The 21,224-nt window shown below is 40.2% G+C and overlaps 1 protein-coding gene across 1 annotated transcript; it reads left to right on the top strand.

Annotated features, from left to right (window-relative positions):
• Nucleotides 1-366: 366 nt before the first annotated feature.
• Nucleotides 367-20,883, top strand: LOC104956199 (WD repeat-containing protein 70-like; the record flags this gene model as incomplete). Its single annotated transcript, XM_010783664.1, has 8 exons — nt 367-541; nt 9,938-10,037; nt 10,435-10,519; nt 10,627-10,769; nt 14,534-14,661; nt 17,112-17,274; nt 19,521-19,683; nt 20,285-20,883. Coding segments are annotated over 8 exons (1,045 nt in total), but the record flags the coding sequence as incomplete, so codon positions are not given.
• Nucleotides 20,884-21,224: the final 341 nt, after the last annotated feature.

Below are 21,224 nucleotides of genomic sequence, written 5' to 3'. Positions count from 1 at the left end.
TTAATGGATAAATCACATTTGCTTTTATGACAGTTATTTGTTTTTTTAAAACAAAATGTACATTCTAAACATTTTGCATTTAATTCATCCTTTTTAATGGTCTGAGTTGTGTAATGTGTTCAAATATTTCCTGAAAGCTTCAGACATGCCTGTCAGGCTGATTTACAGGTCTTCTGTTCACTCTTGCCTCACTCTGAAACACTGAGCTGCCTAACCTTATGTTCATGAGAATGACTGTAATGTTGATATGATCAAGATCTATTGCAGCGGTGAATGGTGTTGATCACATAATATGTTTTGACGGATAGATATTTTATGAGGGATTGAGTTTGATGAGTGTAAATTAAATTCCCTGTCTGTCCGCAGCACTGTGCGCACATGGGACGTGAGCTCGGAGAAGAAGCACAAGTCCGTGTTCAAGCCGCGAACCTTCCAGGGGAAGAAGGTCATCCCGACGAGCTGCACCTACAGCCGCGACGGGAAGCTCATCGCAGCCGGCTGCCAGGATGGCACCATCCAGATCTGGGACAGAAACCTCAGCGTGAGTCTTCAAACACAAACAATGTGCAGTTGGTTGTAAACATAGTATGTCTGATTTGTTATGGCCTCGGGTACAGAGTCATGAGACATGGGTCAGCCGGTCACAGGCCACAGAGGGGTCAGAGTTCAACAAGTCAGGAACACTGACCAGAATTGAAAATGCCTGACTTTAAAATGCATTTTGTCCAAACCGGGAGTAGTTGAGAACATTATTAAATAGCCTGTCTTTCCTGTTTTGACCCATAGACTGTATATATAATACATAATGAGTTTTGACCCCATTATCACAGGTTGCTCTTATTCCATCTAAACTCTGGAGAAACAGCCTACAGCCATGTTAGAAACTCTGTGAGGCTGTACTTAGTTACAGCGGAGCTAAATCATGCTAGCATCTACAATACTAGCATGATGTTGAGCAGCTGTGATATTGATCCATTTTAAAACATTACTTGTGTGTGTTAGCATGCCAACATTCGCTAATAAGCACAAGTAAAGCTCAGGCTGAAGAGAGTTGTGCAGCTATTTGGCCATAAACCAAAGTATTGGGAGAATTTGATTAAGACTTTGGATCTGATGATAAAACTCCAGGGATAATCATAGTGATCTAGAAGTTGTTTGTTTAATTTGACTGCACTAGGACTGACCATCAGCCTGCCATTGCTTTCCCTAGAGTCATACCCCCAGCGGGGCTCAGAATAGCTGATTATGTAACTGACGTATGATGGTTGAGTCGAGGAAAGTTACTGGGAGGGCCAAACACAATTTCCCTCTGTATGTTTTCCTCTTTAGTAAATTAGACTAATTAAATGTTCATTACTGTTTCCAGCATTCACAATGTTGAGGTAATAGTTGATATTGGCTCCCAAGAAGCATTGCTTTCTTTTACTTGGTTGTTTTCACTTATTTGACGAATCAGTGGATTAAAAGGACTTCCATTTTGGGCTGCAGAATGCATGTCCTCCATCTTTCATCGAGGAGAGATTCCGGGTCTCTCCTTTGTTGTTTCACCTTAACTCATTTCTGCTTATTACCCATGAGCCTCTCCTCTTGATGCCTGTCACAGTGACACATCTCTGGTTAGTGTACGGGCATTAAAGGAACATGTTTCGCAGCTTAAAGCTCACTCGCAAAATTCATCCCCACTAGACAGATGTGAAGAATCGTGAGAGGTGCTTCCTGGTGAAGAGGGGGCTTTACATTGGGGATATGAAGTAGTCATAATTCATTATTTTTAAAGATGACATATTGCAAGCGTCATTCCAGTTAGGTAATGTCTCGTATTATTTCTAACCTTTTTGCAAAATAGTTTCACAAGATTAAATACGATGTGAGAAATCCTTAGTAGATTCTCAGCTGGGAGCCTTAAAAAAACAAAAATAAAAATTTGATAGAGGACTGCCTGGAAATGTTTTTTTAGTACTTTCTAAAACACCCAGTATCAGGTCAAAAAACCTTTGGAACAATAGAGTGCCACAGTGACGCGTCCTAAACTCCGGAAGTAAACTCCTTCCGGTTCCTTCGACAAAAAAGCAATGCAATTTCTCCATAGGATTTTGGAAAATAGCTGGAAATAAGGTCTGTGGTTGACACGCATTTAAGAAACGGATCACGTTAATATCCACATGTCTACCCTACTTTTATAATTTTCGAATCATAAATCTAGTCGCCAGAAGCAAAAATGCTAACGCTATGCTATAACAAACTACAGCAGGGTCGCTGCTTCAACGTCATGCCGACTTAAGATCCATATTCAAGAATACAGATTCAAAATTGTACAAGTTGAAGCGTTTGTTTTAACAGTTTGCAGAACACGGAGAAAAACAAACTTTGAGGGAGTGTTTACCTGTTAAGTGTAATGACGTACAACGGCCTGGACAACTTCTGTAGTCTTATTCAGCCACTTGTTAACAACCATCGTTTTTCAGACACGTAAACTCTTAAAAAATCACCAGTGGGGTCGCTGCTGATGTATTTAATGTCGTAGAACAAAACGTGATCCGTCTCTTCAATTTGTGTCAACCACAGACCTTATTTCCAGCCATTTTCCAAAAGCCTACGGAGAAATTGCATTGCTTTTTGGCGAAGGAACCGGAAGTGGTAAAAATGCTAACTTACTTCTGAGTTTTAGGACGCGTCACTGTGGCACTTTTTTATGAAATGTGAATAATAGGTGTTTTTTCTGCCCCCCAAACAATTCGGCACACTTTTACTCTTGTTTTGTTCCACTTCATTTCATCTGTCCGACCCCGTGTGTGGACAAGGTTGAATGATTCTGTTGTTTCATCTGAGAATAGTGACAGTGACAATTAAGCTGCAGTTAGTGAGTTGGAACAGCTTGATTGGAGAGAGGGGCTTATCCAGATTAGTCGAATGAGAAGTAGGCTACGCGATAATTACTCCGACAGTCAACTTCGTAATCAGAGGACGCACAAAAAAATGTATTCAGATGGAGAATTGCTATTGTGGGAGCTTTTGTGCTTCAATGTAGACTCACCCATCATCCCACCCTCCCACCAATTTAAAGCTCTCCACATTTATTACCCCTCTTTCTCCAAGCTAAATATTTACCCTGCGTACCATAGCAGCTTACAATAGTCGCGTCTGTTGCCTGACCACTGGAGCCTGACTGGTGGGTGCCCTCTGCCCCAAACTGCAACCTGTGCTGCTGACTCCAATCCAGCCACAATCCTAAAAAGGAGTTGACCTCGCTACGCTTTTATTACTGCGCCCTCCCCCACTCGAAGCAGGCCCATCTCCCGTTGTATCGCCTACTATTACTCACGGCCGGAATATGCAGGCAGATCAATCAAAATCAATCGTGTACATGACCTTGAGCTCGAGCTGAGCCTGAGTAGAAGCTATTGAGGATGACACATCATGCTCTTGAACCCTGACTAAGCTGATTGATCCTGCGATGGAAGTCAAGTAGGTCTCTTTTAGTGGACTGCCACAGAGAGTGATTGCATGCTCATTCTCTGACCAGAGGGGTCGGTGCCAGAATTACAAGACTGCGTTTAAATGGTTGCCAGGTAATGTGCACTCTGTGAAAGTCCGTGCGTTGGGGGGGGGTGCAGGCCTTCGCTCAAAAACGTTACCACAGAGACCTGGGGAATGTTATGATGTCACTGGTGGACTTGGATGTTTCCAGACTTCAAAGAGGGACCCCAGACGAGGTGGGTTTGATGGACTACTCCTTTGGGGAGTGTATCACGAGATGATGGCAAACTTTCTCTTTTTTTCTGCTTTTGCTGGCTTTGTCACATCAGTCCTTATTAATTGGAGAAACCAGAGATGCCCATGAAGTTTAAAATAAGTATGTTAAATGATTTAGCCTCATTTTTGTCTTCAGCCCATATTGTTCTTTGTAAACTCCACTCAACACTAGGTTTTTAATCTCATCACACACACGGCTTATTGTCAACTGCACCAGTCACACCATTTACAGTTACTGGCCTAATAGGACGCTCAACACAGTAATGCTATCCTGCACAGCATCACTGTAAACTACTAACTCTGAGGCTCGTAAAAGTTTGGGCTGTGGAAGATTAAAACTGAGAATTACAAAGGACTCTCTCCAAGTCTAATAAAAATGTTTAGAAAACAGTCCAGGCTGGAGTGCATACAGGGGCCTCATATCATGAATATGTCTCCATGGAAGTGTTTATAAAGACGGTTTGATTATAACCATTTACGCTGGATCTCATCCTGCAGCTTCCATTGTAACTCTTCCACCTCTCTTTTTATACACGTGAGGTAAAAAGTTACTAAATGAACTTCAAAAATGTTTTTTATTAAAGTGAATTTGTCTGCTTTCAGTTTAGTGCTCATTCCTCACACACACACACACAAAACAAACCCGTAAACAATATGTACAGGATCCTACATGTTGCAGTGTGTTGCTGAGAAATAGATCAATCAAGTCACTTCAATGGAACACAGTGTCAGATTATGTGGACACACACTCTACTGTGATCTGCTTACACACACACAGCTTCGCCATCACCACTTGTGGATTTCCATGAAAGATCAGAGCAGCTGCTCAGGACTGCGGTTTGGCCACTTGATCCTCAGAAAGTAACAGAGGTCAGAGTGAGATGTTGCTGCACAGCGGGCATCATTCAGTCTTTCAGGTGTATGCACTTGTAACAGTATGAAGGTTGGTGAAAGTCAGTATTTATAAAATGAAACAGAGACAGTGTGGTTGGAACAGTTGGTCCTGTGGTAGATTGTTAGCATAGTCTGCTGCGGATGAAACCCAATGCTGTGGTCCATCAGCTATTTATCAAACCCTGCTGCTCTATGGGTGTAGATGTGGATTAAAGGCTCCGTTTGTGAGCATGCACATGTTAGTCAGAATCAGAATGAGAATCAGAATACCTTTTATCAGTCCCACAGAGGGGGAATGTACATTGTTACAGCAGAAAAGAGCCAAAGACAGCATAAAACAAATATTAAAGATACATGTGCATATGCTTCTATGTATTGACAACCTTATATGAAATGGTATTCATGCATACCTGTGTGTGAAATTGCACACTCTGGCTGGCCATATAAAATGAGTTTAGGCAGAGGAGAAGGGCACAGTGCACAGAGGAAGTCACGAGGCGCTAGAGAGGCTTCAAACTGTGTATGAGAATCGGGTTTCACAAACCGGCTGTGTAGATTATCACAGGAAGCAAACTCCATGGCATCTTCCAATGCCAGCCAACATCAGGATAGTAAATAAACACTCAGGCTTTCACAACAGCAGTAAATGATCTAGAAATAGCTGGAGGAGTGTATGTTTGCAATAAGCAGATAGAATAACCACAAGCTTCCCTATTGAAGACACTGCTCTTACATACTGGGTTATTTATCAAACTGAGATACTTCCTATAATGTCCTGCCATGTTTTATTTTACCCATTTAGCACCCTTGTGTTTGTTTTCTTTTCATAATACACTCCAGAGTTGAACGAGGTGTGCCTTTTCTCATTCCACCTTTTTCTTATTAGGACGAGAGAATATTTAAAAATATATATAAATTGATATGAAGAATATAGTCATTTTCAGTCGAAAACAAATCAGACACTGAAGACAGACAATACGTCATAACATTTCAACATAAAAAGGGTTAAAGCACAGCGTGGGCTAGCAGCAGATGGGGTTCATTTTGGAAAGAAAGACATCCGATGAAAAGAGGAACAAAAAAAAAAAAATGTTTTTATTGAGTGCTGAACAAGAACTCATAACTTCACTTACCCGCTGCCCGAGGAAACGTGTCGCTATGTTGAACAACATGTGTTTTGTGGTTATGTTTTATTAAAATAGGCTTGTCTTAGAAGTCTATTTATGGTGTAATATCTACTTAAGATGAGCTGTATTTTCACCCTGCATCTCTCCAACATCTTTATTATTTTTCATTACACATATCTGCATGGACTATCCTCTCCGCCTTTATTGTATGCCATTGAGCTTCATGCGACAGCTCATAAGACGAGATAAATACCGTACAGGAAAACAGTTCATCAGCAGACCCTCCTGTTCATAGTCCACTGACCCCACCCAGCCTTTGTGCTGCCATGCATAGATAGATGCGCTTACAGTTATATGAATGGATATTTCGTGTGTTTGGAATCGTTCCCATTGTTCATGTGCACATGACACAGTGGTGACTGAGGTTGTTTTGATTGCATGATTGTTGCTGGGCCTCCTATTTCTTTTTTTTAGTCTGCTCAAATAAAGTAGGCAGTTCAGTGAGTCACCATGCGTTGTGTTTGGCGGGGTTAAAGCCTTACTTATTATGCTTTAGCTGCTCTGTAGCAGGCCTGAGATAGCTTAGCTGTTCAACTCGCTGTAAGATTCGAAAATGTTCTTTTTCATACTACAACGACCTTTTGACTTTTATTTCTCAATTCCAAGGCTGCGAATAAAATAATAGGAAGATTACCTAAGATAAGGAATGAGTAGAATGGATTTGAGTCAAAGGTAATATGATGATGGGAAGCAGGGAAGTATCCCTGGAGACGCTACAGAGGCTAAATGGCCATGGGCTGAAAAAGCAGAATCCGTGTTATCTACAGTTCAAGGTAACAGTGTTATCTGTCTCGTCCGAGTTAATAACTTCCCTCCATTTACTTTGAAAGTAAAGTATGGCCTGGTTTCCTTCTTGTATCATAAGGACACATCATTCATTCACCCCACGCTCCGCTCTCTTCTGCTCTTTGTGCCAGAATGTCTCTATCTTATCTGTCTTCCACACTCTGTGCTCACTTCAAATGACTTGTCCACCTCTCTGAGTGAAAAGCCCGTATTGCTGCAATTCTCTTTTCACTGATTTATTTGCATTCCGTTTGAAATTAATGAAAATGTAGCTGTATAAACCAAGGTTATGTTTGTTTGAGCGTTAGCAAGCCTGCTTCCCAGACGATTGCTTCATCACGGCCCTTTAATCATCGATCTGTGTAACCTGGCTGTATCTACGTAAAACTAAGGCAGTGGGAAGTAGATGAGGAAGAGAGAAGACACAGGCAGAAAGACATTGCGGTTCAAACCACTAGTTTATTTGTTTGATAATTAAAGTCATCCATCAAGCAAGAATGTCAAACATTTGCTGGTTTCAGCCTCCCAGATATTCTTAATGTGCTGCTATTCTTAGCTCTACATCTGTGTGCAGAGAATATCTTGTCTCAGATTGTTAGGACAAAACATCACCATGGGCTGAGCTTTTATTTTATTTTTTTAAACACAATAAAATAATTGAAATGTAGATGAATGTACTACGGATGTAATAACTAGTTGCTTCCCATCCATCCATCTTCTACCACTTATCTGAGTCTGATCGCGGATGTAGCAGTTTCAGTTGCTTCCCTCATTAGAAAATCAAGAGTTAAAAAGATCTAAAATCTCAATGCTACAGCTTTTTTCTTAGTCATAGAACATTTAATACACTTGAATTATACAAGCATGATACACATTCTAACATTGTTGATTTTGTTAACTGTTAATCTTCTCTTCCCATCTCTACATTACATACATACACATTTTGGGTGGCCGTGTACTTTTAAGAGAGCTTCTATTCTTGCTGTTCCTTTGTGTGTATGTGTGAGAAAGAGGGGGGGGGCGGGGGTCGTGGTGTGTTGAGCTGGGTTATTTCCAGCCTGGAGCGGCAGATCTTGGCAAACACACTCTCTGCCCTACAGTAGTACACCACTAGCTCTGAGTAAGGAAGGGAATCTCATGACTGGCCATGTTGAATACGTTACTTTAATTTTCAGCATTTCAGCAGTGGCTGTGATGATTTTTATTTGAATGTTATTTCTAATAGTTTCCAAACTGTCAGTTTCCGACACTTCTCCTGAAACTCATAAACGACTCATTTATCTGCTCTAACCCCATGAACTACAAAGGTGTGATTTCCCCCCCCCTTTAGCTTTTGTCATCAGTTTGTTCTCACCTTTATACAATGACCTCAGCTGAAATATCACTCAGCCTTCTTGGTTTTCAGTGATGCATGCTGATCATCTCAGCCAAGATGTGTAAGATGACATTCTCATATACAGCAACATGCCGAGGAAATAGTTACCAGGGCAAAAATCTCCTGACTGTGATTGGTGAATCGTTGCTCAGAGGGCTGTGATACTCAGTGTGTGGACCACCTCTTTCCATCGTGAGTTGCTGGGGCTTGTGTCGTTTTGTCTGGGCTTCAGAATTGTATATAACTTTAATTATATTTAGGGATTCAACTTGCTTATTGTCTTTATCAATGTATCTGCTGATAACGGTCCCAAACCCTAAGATATTGAGTTTATTATCAATTTAAACAAAGAAACAAATCAGTTTGAGATTTTTGTTGGGAGATCCATTATCAAACTACATGCAGGTTTATCTTCTTTCAGTTTTAGATAAATAATAATGGGACTCTTTCATCGGACACCTCCTGCTTTTTAAAAATCCTTTTAAATTCAAAACTCCCGGTTTGTAACTTGTGTAAACCCAATTTACCCTAACATTATTATATTTATATTATTATCATCAGATTAACTTGTGCTTTCTCAGCTTCGGCATACTATTTTCAAGCCAGAGAATACATTCTAAAACTTCCACATGTTCAATAGTCCTCACCATAACTAGAAACCTGACTTTGATATGTAACATTGTTGGAGTTGTACTTTAACTGTTCTAGGGGTTTAGGGGTTACTTATTTACTTCCAAGCCCAGACGTTGTTGATCAAACCGTTTTTTTTCATCTTAGTTTTCTCAACCTCAAACTGCTGCTGACTCCTGTGTTTTTTTACACATTGATGTTGTCCTGTTATAGGAGGGCTAATAATCAAAGAGAATCAACAAAGAGATGCTACCTAGCTCATGGCTTCAGGTGACAGGGTGGCTGATGTGCGTTATTGACTGGAAAACGACCTGAAGTTCCAATAGTTCATATTATTTCAGATAGCAGCAAAGTAGAAATCTGAATCTTCCAGACTTGGTGCCTACACGTGCCAAGGTACATTTCTGTGGTCTCTAGTCTCGCTAAAGAGTGCGGTGGGTACAGTGTAACGCTGCTGGTGTTTCATAAGACTTACTGGGCTATTCAGTGTGGTGTTCATAAAGGAAATGGAAACCTTGTGTTGCTTTGAAGACATGGAGAGTAAAAAAGGTCTTTGTGTTACTGCAGTGAGCGAAACATCTGCTACTGAAGCAAAGCATTGGCAGTTTGATACTATAGTGCACCGGGACCTTTATACAAGCTCTGTTTGATACTGATGAGCAGTAGGGGAAATGCAGTGGTAACCAGGACTGCACTATTTATTCATGTTGTTCTGTAATCATTGATCAATAACATCTTAGTTTTTCTTTGTAATTCCTGTGATAATTGATACATTTGAACAGCATAGAAATAAACCCCCTTGTGTATTTGCTAGATTATATCTACTTTGGTCACTTACAGATAACTATAATTAGAGAAAGCATGACCTTGATAAATGAATGTATTTACATTTATTTGACCCTTTTAAAGGTGGGGTAGGTCATTTTGGAGAAACCGGCTCGAGTGCGCTAGAATTTAAAAATACACAACCGGAAAAAATCTGCCACTTCCTTACAAAGCCCCTCCTCCAACACACACGAACGCGCACATGACCAATGAGGGCACGAGATAAGTTTGTGCACAGATGGAAGGCTGACAGGCAGGTAGGCCATCCAGTGCTTTTTACAGTACGGCTTCCACAGATGACATTTTTTAATGGATTTTTGGTCAAAGCACTTCAGATATTCATTGCTATCGGGATGTTAAGAGCATTCCATGGAATATAACAAAAAGTGTATCGAGCCGGTTTCTCAAACTTACCTACCCCACCTTTAATGCTAGTTTGTCTTTAAATATAAACTTTGAATGTATTGTTTTCTCTTTTTCTTCTCAGGTCCATACTAAGTTTCACTGTAAGCAAGCACACATTCCAGGATCAGACACCTCCTGCATCGCCTTTTCCTACGATGGCGTGACCCTCGCTTCACGTGGAGGTAAGGCATTCAGTTGACAGTATGCTTCTAACACCACAGCCAGCAGTTGCACAAATTGAGGATGCTTAAGGTCTAATTCTCAGTCTTACTCTTAAAGTATCTTCTCTCTTACTTTGCAAATAAGCAGGCTCCACCGCCAACAAAACAAAGAAGATTCACTAGAGCTATAGAGATGGAAACTCTTGAGTTACTCCCTGGCATGTAACCCAGTCAGGAAGTCAGGACACAAAGACAAACAGCCCATAACTCTGTGCAAGAGTCCTTCAGTCAACATATTTATGTAATGTAAATGAAAATAACTCTAATCAAGAAAAGGCAAAGTAAATAACTGTCTGAACTTTCTGTAAATATCATAATTTAAAGTCTGTCCGACCTGTTGTCTCCATCTATTTTCTAGGCGATGACACTCTGAAGGTGTGGGATATACGCAACTTCAAGAAGCCCGTGAACGTAGCTACGGGTCTAACCAACTACTTTTCAATGTGAGAATTTTAAACTTTCTTCGAAAATCTGCTTGATTCATGTAAATATTAATAATGTGTGAATTATGAACTGATGATAATGTATGGGTGTCGTTTTTCTCTGCCAGGACCGACTGCTGCTTCAGCCCTGATGATAAGCTTCTTGTTACGGGGACCTCTGTGAAGAAAGACGAGGGAAATGGAAAGTTGGTTTTCTATGAGCGAGCTTCCTTCCAGAAGGTCTATGAGATAGAAGTGCCCAAAACAGTAAGTCCTGCCTTAATCTTCACGACCACAGCTGCTCTATTTGAAGGATGTTTTTCAACGGGTTGATTTGTTGCAAACCAAAATGACCCAAAATGATGTGTAGAGGAAAACAAACATAATGAATCCACTATGACACATAATGAAAACAATGTGTATGTCATTCTTCATCCATGTAAGGAGTCCGGGCTTAAATAAATTGCTGCCTCTAAATGTTTTTTGGTTAAAACTCCATGAAAACTACAGCCGTCTAAGGACTTCATTATGGCAGCAGGACAGATTTGACCGACAGAAAATGGAGGTTCAGTTAAGTTCCTATCTAACCCAACTTGAGATGTTGCCAACGGATTAGAACTTTCTTTTTGTCCTATTCGTTACATTGTACCAGCAACTATGTAGAAGTATTCACCAGGGTAAATAATAGAGACGTATCCAGAATGGTGAGCAGAGTTGTGTCAGCAGTATCTGTTATGGAGTGATTATACTAAAACATCTTTAAAAGGGAATTCGGTTTCTTTATTTTTTGTAAATCAAATATCAAATACCCAGATTATGAAGCATTGACTAAACATTTCCCCTTTAAATTACTGCTTGTCCGAAGCTAGTCGTATTTCAGAGACTCCCTGGATGACAGATTGACGGTGGCACTGTTTTGGGGAAAACACAGGAGGAATACGAGTATGAATTATTGAGGGGTATGGAGGCAAAAGACGAGGAAAGTAAAGAAAAAAAATACAGGCCACCTTTGAGAAAGTAGAGTAATGTGACCTTTCCTTCCTGCAAGTCATTCCCACAAACCTTTGGCAAGACAGCTATTAATGCTTTTATATTCCTTTAAGTTACATTTGAAATTGAATTATCTACAAACACAAGCAGCGTGTTCCATTCACATGCACCCCACCGTCAAACATGTTGGCATGCTGTGTATTTTATACTAATCCTGCTTTCTCAGAAATCCATTTGTGGTGAGGGCTACCAGCCATAGGTGCTGAAATAAAGGGCAGAGGTGCTGTCTTCAGTAAAAAATACTTTTTTGTAGCTTCCTGCTCCTCCTCTCCTTTTCAACAGATTGAGTACTGTATATCTGTAGTCATAACAGTGAGGTCTGACGGACGCTAATGGCTTCTAGCTTGGTCTGCCTTACTAAGGCATGACACTTTAACATGAGCAACGTCTTCGAGAGAGAAGGAAAGGGACAAAAGCTGGGTTTGTGTGTCCCACTGTCCTGCCAGCCAGCTGTTAGCTTGCAAACCTTGGCACAGCATACACTCTTAGTGCACAGTTGCACTAACTGAGGGGAGTGAGCTCTGCGCTTAATGTGACCCATTTCATATTTTTTACTTGAATAAATGTATTCTTATCTATTGACATTTTGTTATCTTAAGAAGACCTTTTAGAGTTATTTAAACTGTCAAATTCTAAAGAAGGATGATTGTTGAATTCAAAGGGCAGTGTGAGCTCGTCTGAGGTTAGAATACAAAATGACTGAGCTTTGTGTTAACTTTAATTGCACAATAATTAGTTTTAGCATCAATATACTTCCTGTCAGTACCTCGGTGTCCCTTCACTTAAGTGGGTCCACAACAACAATCTGTCTCACCGTAATGGGACACTAGTGGTTGTGCAAGGGTCTCAAAATGAATACCGTATGTTCTACATTCTGTATAGAAAGTGTTGCTTCTGTACTTCTTTTTAATAGGTATAGCTCATGTGTTGTTAGAAAAGGACATTTGACAAAAGACAGCTAAATGGTTCACCTCAATCAAAAAGCACTGGTGATAATGGTGTCACTCAACAACTGTAGGTTTAATCTTATCCTTATAAGTTGTATTTAAGGTCTTCCTGCAGAGTCATTCCAACTCACTTCACCATGGTCACAAAATCGCTATAGGCAGCCTCAAAGAAAGACCTGAGATGCTTTGGGTCAAAGAGTATGTATAAACTTAACAACCCACCTCCTTTACATCAATCCATGGACACTTTTCTTCTCTTTCACTTTACAGAAGTGGGTACACATTTGGAAGTGAGTTTTCCATTGGCTTTCCACTCGTTCCACCATCTTCCATTTTGAAACTCAGGCTCATTTTCCCTGGAAAGACGGCAAAAGCTCTTCCCATCTGCTCACCCTTTTTGCTGCAGAAATGTCCCGCTAGTTTCCCACAGAATCCATCCCTGTGCCACATAAAACAATCCGGTCTAGATACTGCTTCTTGCTGCCAAATGTTTTGGCAATATTTTTTATTTGTGTTAATTGTTACCTCTTAAAAGTTATATGGTCATGTTTTCAACACGTTAATGAGCCTTTCATTTTCCTTAAAACTACTGCCGAGAAAATCCACTGACGTGTCTTAGTTTACACCGATTTGAGCAGCTTCTTGCCATCTTTCTTGTCATGTAACCTCATTAGAGGTTGAGAGTAATATGTAAGGAGAGTTTTTTGGAGGGAACGGTAAGGGTAAGCTGCCAGATTGCCCAGCCTATTTTTATGTGTTTTATGGCATTTTACTGTATGATCAAATTTGCCCCTCATCCCACATATTGTACACACCCAATGGCATCATTAGCTTTACCCTCTTTAAAAAGTGGAAATGTAGCTTTGCTGCAGATCAGCTTTGTGTGGTTGACATGCACTCAGTGAACCTGATGAATGTGCTATTTACTATGTTTACATCAGCCGTCTGCTCCTCGGATGGCCCAAGAATTTAAGTGCAGTCTTTATAAAGTGGCGTACCAGGCAGGCGAGTGAAAGGAAGGGCCACCAATCATCTCTACCTAAACAGTCTACATAACCCCAGACCTGGATTCTGGGGTACGCTTTGGAGCAGAGACTGTTTTAGGCCCATTGGGTAAATACTTCGGACACTCTTAAGCTTAATTTAGTTCATCAAAAGGGTCAGAAACCAGGTGAGACCAAGCTGACTATCGCATTTGGCTGGATCCCAAATCGAACACCTGCCATCATCATGCACTTTCTGTAAACATGTGAATATATGTTTGTGTCCTGTACGCAACTTAAGTGCATGAGTGTATCCATAGGTACTTGATATTTTGTGATTACCTTTAATTGGCAAATCTGGCGAAGTCCTTTGTTATATCTCTGTCTCTCATCTCTTGACAGTTGACCTACAAATAATCAACCAATTTCATCCACCAAAGATTGTTAGTATTTCTGATAGTGACCTTATTAAATGGATTGGGTATCAACCAAAAGTTAGTTCTTAGTCCCAGTAATTAATTATCTAGTAAAAACAAAATGAAATAAACCTTGTAGAAAATAAAAACATTGCACTTTCCTAAAACTAAGGTTGATAAAGGATCATTTCCCCACCAGTTATGTGTAGTTACATTCTCATGACTTTACACATTACGCCAAATCATATCCATAAGTGATACAGACATATTTAAAAATGAAAAAGTAAAATATCACTGTATTTGGATCAGTACTGGTAAATGAATCTTAATTAGGAGACCTGTATAGGAATGTGTATTGGGTGATAAACCGTGGCAGCAGCATACCCAATATGATTTTCATATTACATTTTGAAATCTGATATTGGCTTACAGGTGTTTTTAATTCAAAATTATCAGAATAATTAGAATAAAATGCTGAAAAGTAGAAAAAATGCACGTCAGGATGCTGCTACAGAACCATTGAACCATAACCCTACTATGTACTTTATGATGCTTCTTGGCATGTAATGGGGTCCCCTTCACTTGTTGCCGATTGCCCACGCTACACTAAGTATCTCATGCTCAATTGCTCTTAAACAGTGAGCTGTACCATGCTCTTCAGCGAGGCCTTTGTTACCAATGGTCCGTCTTTCATCCTCGCAGAGCAGTCGGGCTTGAAAAGTGAAAGGGAGGCCTTCACTGTGTTCTTTCTTGTGCATCTAACCCAAGTAAGTCTTGCGTCATGTAAAAGCCAATCGTTCCAGTAAGGCAGTTCATAATTACTGAGTTCTCGGACATGTGCCCACTCGGTGTGTAGCTGAGGTGCTAATTCGTTGATTGTCCTTTCCCTGACTGCGTTCAGCTGGTCTGTGCAGCCAAGTCTTTCAGAAGCATTGCACATTTGGATCCACTCGCCATGGACCAAACAAGGAACACAGCTGTGACTGTGGTGTCCCGTTACTGCTGCATAACTTTATATCATAATCACCATACTTAATGGGCGAGTCGCTGTTGTCTTATTTATCCATAATCAACTTTTGGTACTTTAATCTGACGGGACTAAAAAGGCTGCTACCGAAGAACTGACTGATTAAAGTGTCCTCCTTCATGATGTGATGTAATTTTGTGGACGTGAAGCGTAAACATGGATTTCTAGACTATAAACATACTGCTCTGCATATTTGGAGAGCAGTTTTACTGTTGGACTGGACTGAGCTGGGCTTGGCTGTGGGCTTCTCAGTGGATCCAGCTGGGGTGGGGGGCCCCTCTGAACGCCTCTGCTCTCTCTCTCACTGGTTTCACTGCTGACAGGATGATTTGTTTGGGTCTGATGAGGTTATTTTCTCAACTTGTCCGGGCTGCACTAACCTGGCCGTTGTTTTGTTTTACGGCCTGATTCGTCGTGCTATGTTGTGTTGCAGTGAATTCCTTTAGCTCTGACGGTACCTGCGGAGTGTAACAACATTCCTAACTGTCGTCTCAGCCGTCCCTCTCCTGTAGGGACTGTCCGTGTTGCTTTAGCAACTCTGACGGAGCAATTTATAACCATTACACATTTACACTGAAGCACATCCATAGTGGGATTTCAATGTGCAAAATGCATACATGTTGATACATGTTTCTAAAAGTGATGAGCGGTTTATAAAAACAGAATCTCCCTAAAGTCCAACAGAGCAGATTTGTATTTGTTCTTTTGTAATTTAACTGTTTTAATGCAAAGTTAATACAGTGCAAACCCTTTTTTGTTTGTGCCTATTAAATCCTATAATATAATTATTTGTACATGTTATCCGTGCATAAATGGTTTATGTGAGGCTCACGTTAAGCACATCCTTTTTAAAGCATTTTCTAGATCGTTCTATCAATTACAGCCGGCTCATGATCTGGTTGAGCAGATTAACCCTCATCTTTCCCATGAGCTACACACCACTGAGCTGTTGGCCTCACACTGTAGATACTGTGAGAGGTTCGGTTCAAATTTAAGCAGATTGTGAAACATTTTAAGTCAAAAAGTCTTATTACATGTCATACTTGCATGAAAATATTGGAAGATAATTAAGCTGTATTTACAAGATAAGAGAAATGTATTGTATATGGAATATTGGGTGTATTTTTTATATTTATATTTTATTTGATAATTTGCATTTGTGTTTGGATAGATTTCATATATAGGTATATTGAAGTGAAAACAACTAGCCCTGCTTACATTTTCTATATGTACATGCATGAGTACGTACACATACGTGTTTCTCCTCTTGTGCGTGTGTGTGTGTCTGTGATTGAGATTTCTTCCCATGGTATCCTGGTGGGAAGCTGAACAGCTGGGCGCTAAGCAGCTTTCACCGTCACAGAATCTGGACATCCCAGTTGTAGTGCTTCTCTTACCCACCCCCCATCCAACGCCCCTGTCCCCCCCACTCAGACTGTCTACTCTGTTCCACATAAAGACAAGTGCTTTCAAAATGCTGTACAATTACTGGACGTATACATGACACGCTTAAACACAACTCGTCACAGGAAGTTGTGATGCTCTAATAATGTGTGTAGAGGCTTTACTGCAGCTCTCTACGGAAGCTCACATATCACAGAACGAACAGAGGGTCTTCATCACTGTGTGTGTATTTCTCTCTCTACCCCTCTTTCACTTTCTGTCTCTATCTCTCCCACACACACACACACACACACACACACACACACACACACACACACACACACACACACACACACACACCGTTTCTCCTTTAAGGGCACTCATTCACACTTACTTATGCACACGTTCACTCACACGCTCGTGGATTTAAGTGCTGGGGGCCTTTTATTGTGATAGTGTTCACAAAAGTGTGAAAGAGTAGCAGAGTGATTGTCTGAATATAAACATGGGGGATAGAACGAGTGTGTTGGTGAGCAATGAGGCAGAAAGAGCACACACGAGGAGAGATGCTGCCAGAGGTCAACAGGTGTGTGTATATTTGAGCCAAAGCAGAGTATCTTCTGTAGGTATAAGGTGTAGTAGTAGGTTATACTGTGTTTCTTCACTTTCTGTTTGAAAACACTGCCAAATCTCAGCTTTAATTGTCTTTACTTAGAGATGTAGCGCTATACACGCACTGCAAACACTGACCATATTGCCAGGTGCCCTGCTTGCTTATTTATGCCGCTGTGTTATTTGATCTTTCAGTTTCCAAAGCAACTTGATTATCCTTGTTTACCTTGTGTGTCTCCAGCTCATGCCTTACCCATGTTCAGAGAGGCCCGGCAGCGGAGTACACGGAAACAGCTGGAGAAGGACCGACTGGACCCAAAGAAATCCCACAAACCTGAGCCTCCTGTGTCCGGACCAGGTAAAGTGCTTTATTTGTTGTTGTTGCTTTCACTTGTGCTAAACATTAGCTTCCCAGAATAAATAAAAACTTAGAAGAAAATAGAGTTACAGGAAAGGCATGCAATAGCGTGTACAATGAGTGTCCCTGGGAGACAAGTCAAAGCAATGACAACTGAGAAACGCTCATTTGAATGCGAGTAAAGTAACAAGCAACAGCTACAGTACTATCGTTATTTTTTGAAAGCGTATATACGTCATATACGATACGATATACTTTATTGTCCCCGTAAGGAAATTGTACATATACAAACATAGTGGACATTAACGTCATGTTATTAACTGGATGAACACAGGATCATGTTTGAGTCAGATGTCCATATTTGTTGATGTGTCAGTATTATGCAACCCAGCTGAAGTCCAGAGCTCATTATATTTCGCTGTTGCCTCATATTTTCTAACTGCTGGGACATAATGATAGCTTGTGAACTTTATTCGGAACCAATGGTCAATCTCTGTGGTGTTATTATAATACACACTTTCACAAATTCTAAACTAAAGCACGATCATGGACACAGTTTGAGCTTACTTTCAATAAGTCGAGGCGCAAGACAACATTTCCAGCTTCAACGTATTCCAGCTGCTTTATTTCTTTCTATGTTTGGTTTTACTTTCGCTCACATTTTTCTCAGATTGGAAAAAACTGGTTTGAAGTATTTTCAAATCAAATCAAATCAGGTTTTATTTATATAGCACATTTTAAAAACGATTTTTTTTATTACATGTAGAGCCAAAGTGCTGTACATGCAAATAATAAATCACACATTACTACAATCGCAAACAGCAAATATAAAAATCAAACACAGGGAAATGTCATGAGAATTTGAACATAAACCATACAAATAGTAGCACTGTTTTAGAACACATGTTATGAAATTGATAACCGAACTAACTAAAAGAGCCACGCCTTGCATTCAAAGGAAGGTTTTATTGACAGTTTGATATATTTAATGTTTCTTTGTTATTCTTCACTTTAAATAAGTTGTACTGTAGTAACAACTTAGATAATTAGGCCTTCATTGGAAATCAAACCACTCAGCTGAATGATAATGAATAAGGCTTTATTGTGTGTACACGTATGAGAACACGTAGAGTATCAGGTTCGGAGGAGGACAGGAAATTACATTTGAATAGTCTGCAAATTAAAATGCAGGTCCATTTTATAAAAATAATGTGGCTTTTAGAATACAGGCTTCCTTTTATATTGTTTATCCTGTGTGTGGAATAACTTTGCATAAGAGGGAGACAATGTTTGGTGGTTGGCTGTTTGCTTACAAGCACTGGAACGAGATGCCTCTCAATCCCCTAAACAACCCTGCTGCCCAACTGTAACAGGACATCTGTGTGTGTGCACATGCATGTGTGTATCCTATCCTTGATCTTTCAGGACTACCGTAATAATGTCCTGCCCCAGAACTCCATTAGGTGCACTGAAAGACAGTCAACAGCACTGAAGTACTGTAACTACCACAAAGATCAGTGTAGCTTTAACACACTACTTCCTGGAGTTAGGAAGAAAAATGTGTGGAACAACATTCAACCTAAAGTGCTATAAATCTAAAAGGCTGTTGCCAACAGAGCATCAACTTTGTTCTGTTGTCTATCCAGCTGATGATATAGTTAAAGGAATAGTTCAACATTTTGTGAACTCCGATTATTTTCTTGTGGCTAAGATTGAGCCTAACAATTAAACTGAGACAGAGGGAAAGAGCGAGCTTCTTCAAAGTGGAATTGTGAAAACACTACCTGGCAAAAGAGCCGCGTTGACAGAGAAAGAAGACAGAGAAGGTGAAGAGGGAGAGTGATAGAAAACTAGATCAGTAAGTAACACAGCTTGCCTACCTATTAACACCATTGGTGCTTACTTTATTCATAGCACTGACTTTAAGGTTTCTAGTTTTTGTGGATTTGTACATTTACTTGCTTTGGTCACTAGCGTTAGCCAGGCTGCTAGCAGTAACCATGTTGCTAAAGATATATAAACACGTCATTTAATCTCATTGTTCAAACCTGCACCGACATTAATACCACTTGAAAACGCTTTCCTATTACAGTTAACACATTATTTGTCATGTGCTAACTTGTGTGTGTCAGCGTGAATAGTGTGTCATACTGTAGTCATGTCCTAATTCTGTCCTCATTAAACATGTGGTTTTATTGTAGCTAAATCTGAACTACATATAACCCTGTAAATGTTTCTCCTGATAGGTCGTGGAGGAAGAGTAGCAGCTCATGGAGGAACTCTGTCTTCGTTCATCGTGAAGAACATTGCTTTAGATAAAACCGACGACAGTAACCCACGACAGGCGATCCTCCGTCACGCCCAGGAAGCTTCAGATAACCCGTACTGGGTTGCTCCGGCATACACACTGTAAGAAACTCTAATTTCCTCATTTGAGTTATTTACTGTTACTCCCAGTCCCCCTCATCTCCTCTCATTTCTGGGTTAGCTCTCATTAGCAGACGGTGTAAGATGAGTATCCGAAGCGCTACTCATGCTATTGTGATGGTACTTGGGTTTCTTCCTACCAGTGTGACACATACATGTTTAAAGAGTTTTACAGGTACACACTCCACACTGCCAAAAGGAGCGTAATGGCCGACTTTAGATCTTTATCGAGCTCAGACAGCTATGTAAACGTGGAACAAAGCTGCAGCCAAACACAGACTGGTTACAACACTCAACACAGTTAAATAAAATACACTAGTGATGTACATTATAGTAGATGAATCTAATAAAGTACAATTCCTCTGCACTTTGTAGCTATTTCATCTGCTTCCTTAAGCCTCCGATGGCCTCTATAGAAGAAAGGATTTTTCCAAAGCTGTTTTATTAAATTCTTAAATCATGCATGTGATCACAGCTCCGTCATCTGGTTGTTATCTTTAATTTGCTGTCCGTTGCTTTGCTCTAAAGTTGTCTGGAGAATAAAAGATCTGCTTAATAATGACCCATCATTGTTTCCCTTCAGTACCCAGCCAGAGCCCATGTTTGCAGAGGAATCAGAGGAGGATGAGGAAGCTGAGAAGGAACCCGAGTGGAAGAAACGCAAGATCTGAGGAGCCATAGCAGCAGCTCATTTTATATTAGATGGCAGACAGGGTGGGCCTGTGTTTGTATATTCATCACAGTAACCATGAGGTCTCAGGATCAATCCAAAACAATGGGTTACACTCAGATACTTTGCATTGGAGCATCACTTAAGTTACTCAATTGTACAGACCCTGACCTCCCTCGTAAAGTTTGCATATATGTATTTATGTGCCTACTTCTGTGTTAAGACGCAGCACACACATGTGTAGGCATTTTAACTGTGCAAGCTTAACATAGTTTTATACCGTTTTGTTCATGTTCCCCTCATTGCAATTCAACCTTTGGTAGAACTTGGCTTTTTATGTCGTTTTTTGATTTTATTGACTTTATTTTCATTATTTCTATTGTCCTATCCTCCCACAACCCTGGAGTTTTCTAATGCCTCATAAATTGTCTCCAGATTTTGTGGTCTGGTTGTGTTCATCAAACTATGAAGCGCAGTTTACTAGTTTGTAAAAAATAAATTGCTAAGAAGTACACAATCTTGCAGCCAATTCCATTCTTTTGTAGTTTGTTATTTTACAAGGTTTGACTTGATTACAAAGCTGTGCAGTTTTATTTGATGTGATATACAAAACTTCTCTTCCCTTTTTGATTCCATAGATTTCTTTCCTACGTTCTATATTTCACCTCTAAAGGGATTTGTATTCTCTTGTCAAATGTATATTTATTTGATCTCAAATGAAGTGATATCTGTTTTGACCACCTGATCAAAGGCATTCTTCTGCCAAAAACGTTTTTATGGGGCACTGGCTCCAATCTGCAGATATAAAGCACACCCTGTCCTCGCAGAGCCTGGGTGATTGATAAACTTCACT

This window comes from Notothenia coriiceps, unplaced genomic scaffold (assembly GCF_000735185.1).
Source record: "Notothenia coriiceps isolate Sejong01 unplaced genomic scaffold, NC01 NC01_scaffold00025515, whole genome shotgun sequence".
Classification (NCBI taxonomy): Eukaryota; Metazoa; Chordata; class Actinopteri; order Perciformes; family Nototheniidae; genus Notothenia; species Notothenia coriiceps.
This window is presented reverse-complemented; position numbering and strand designations above follow the sequence as displayed.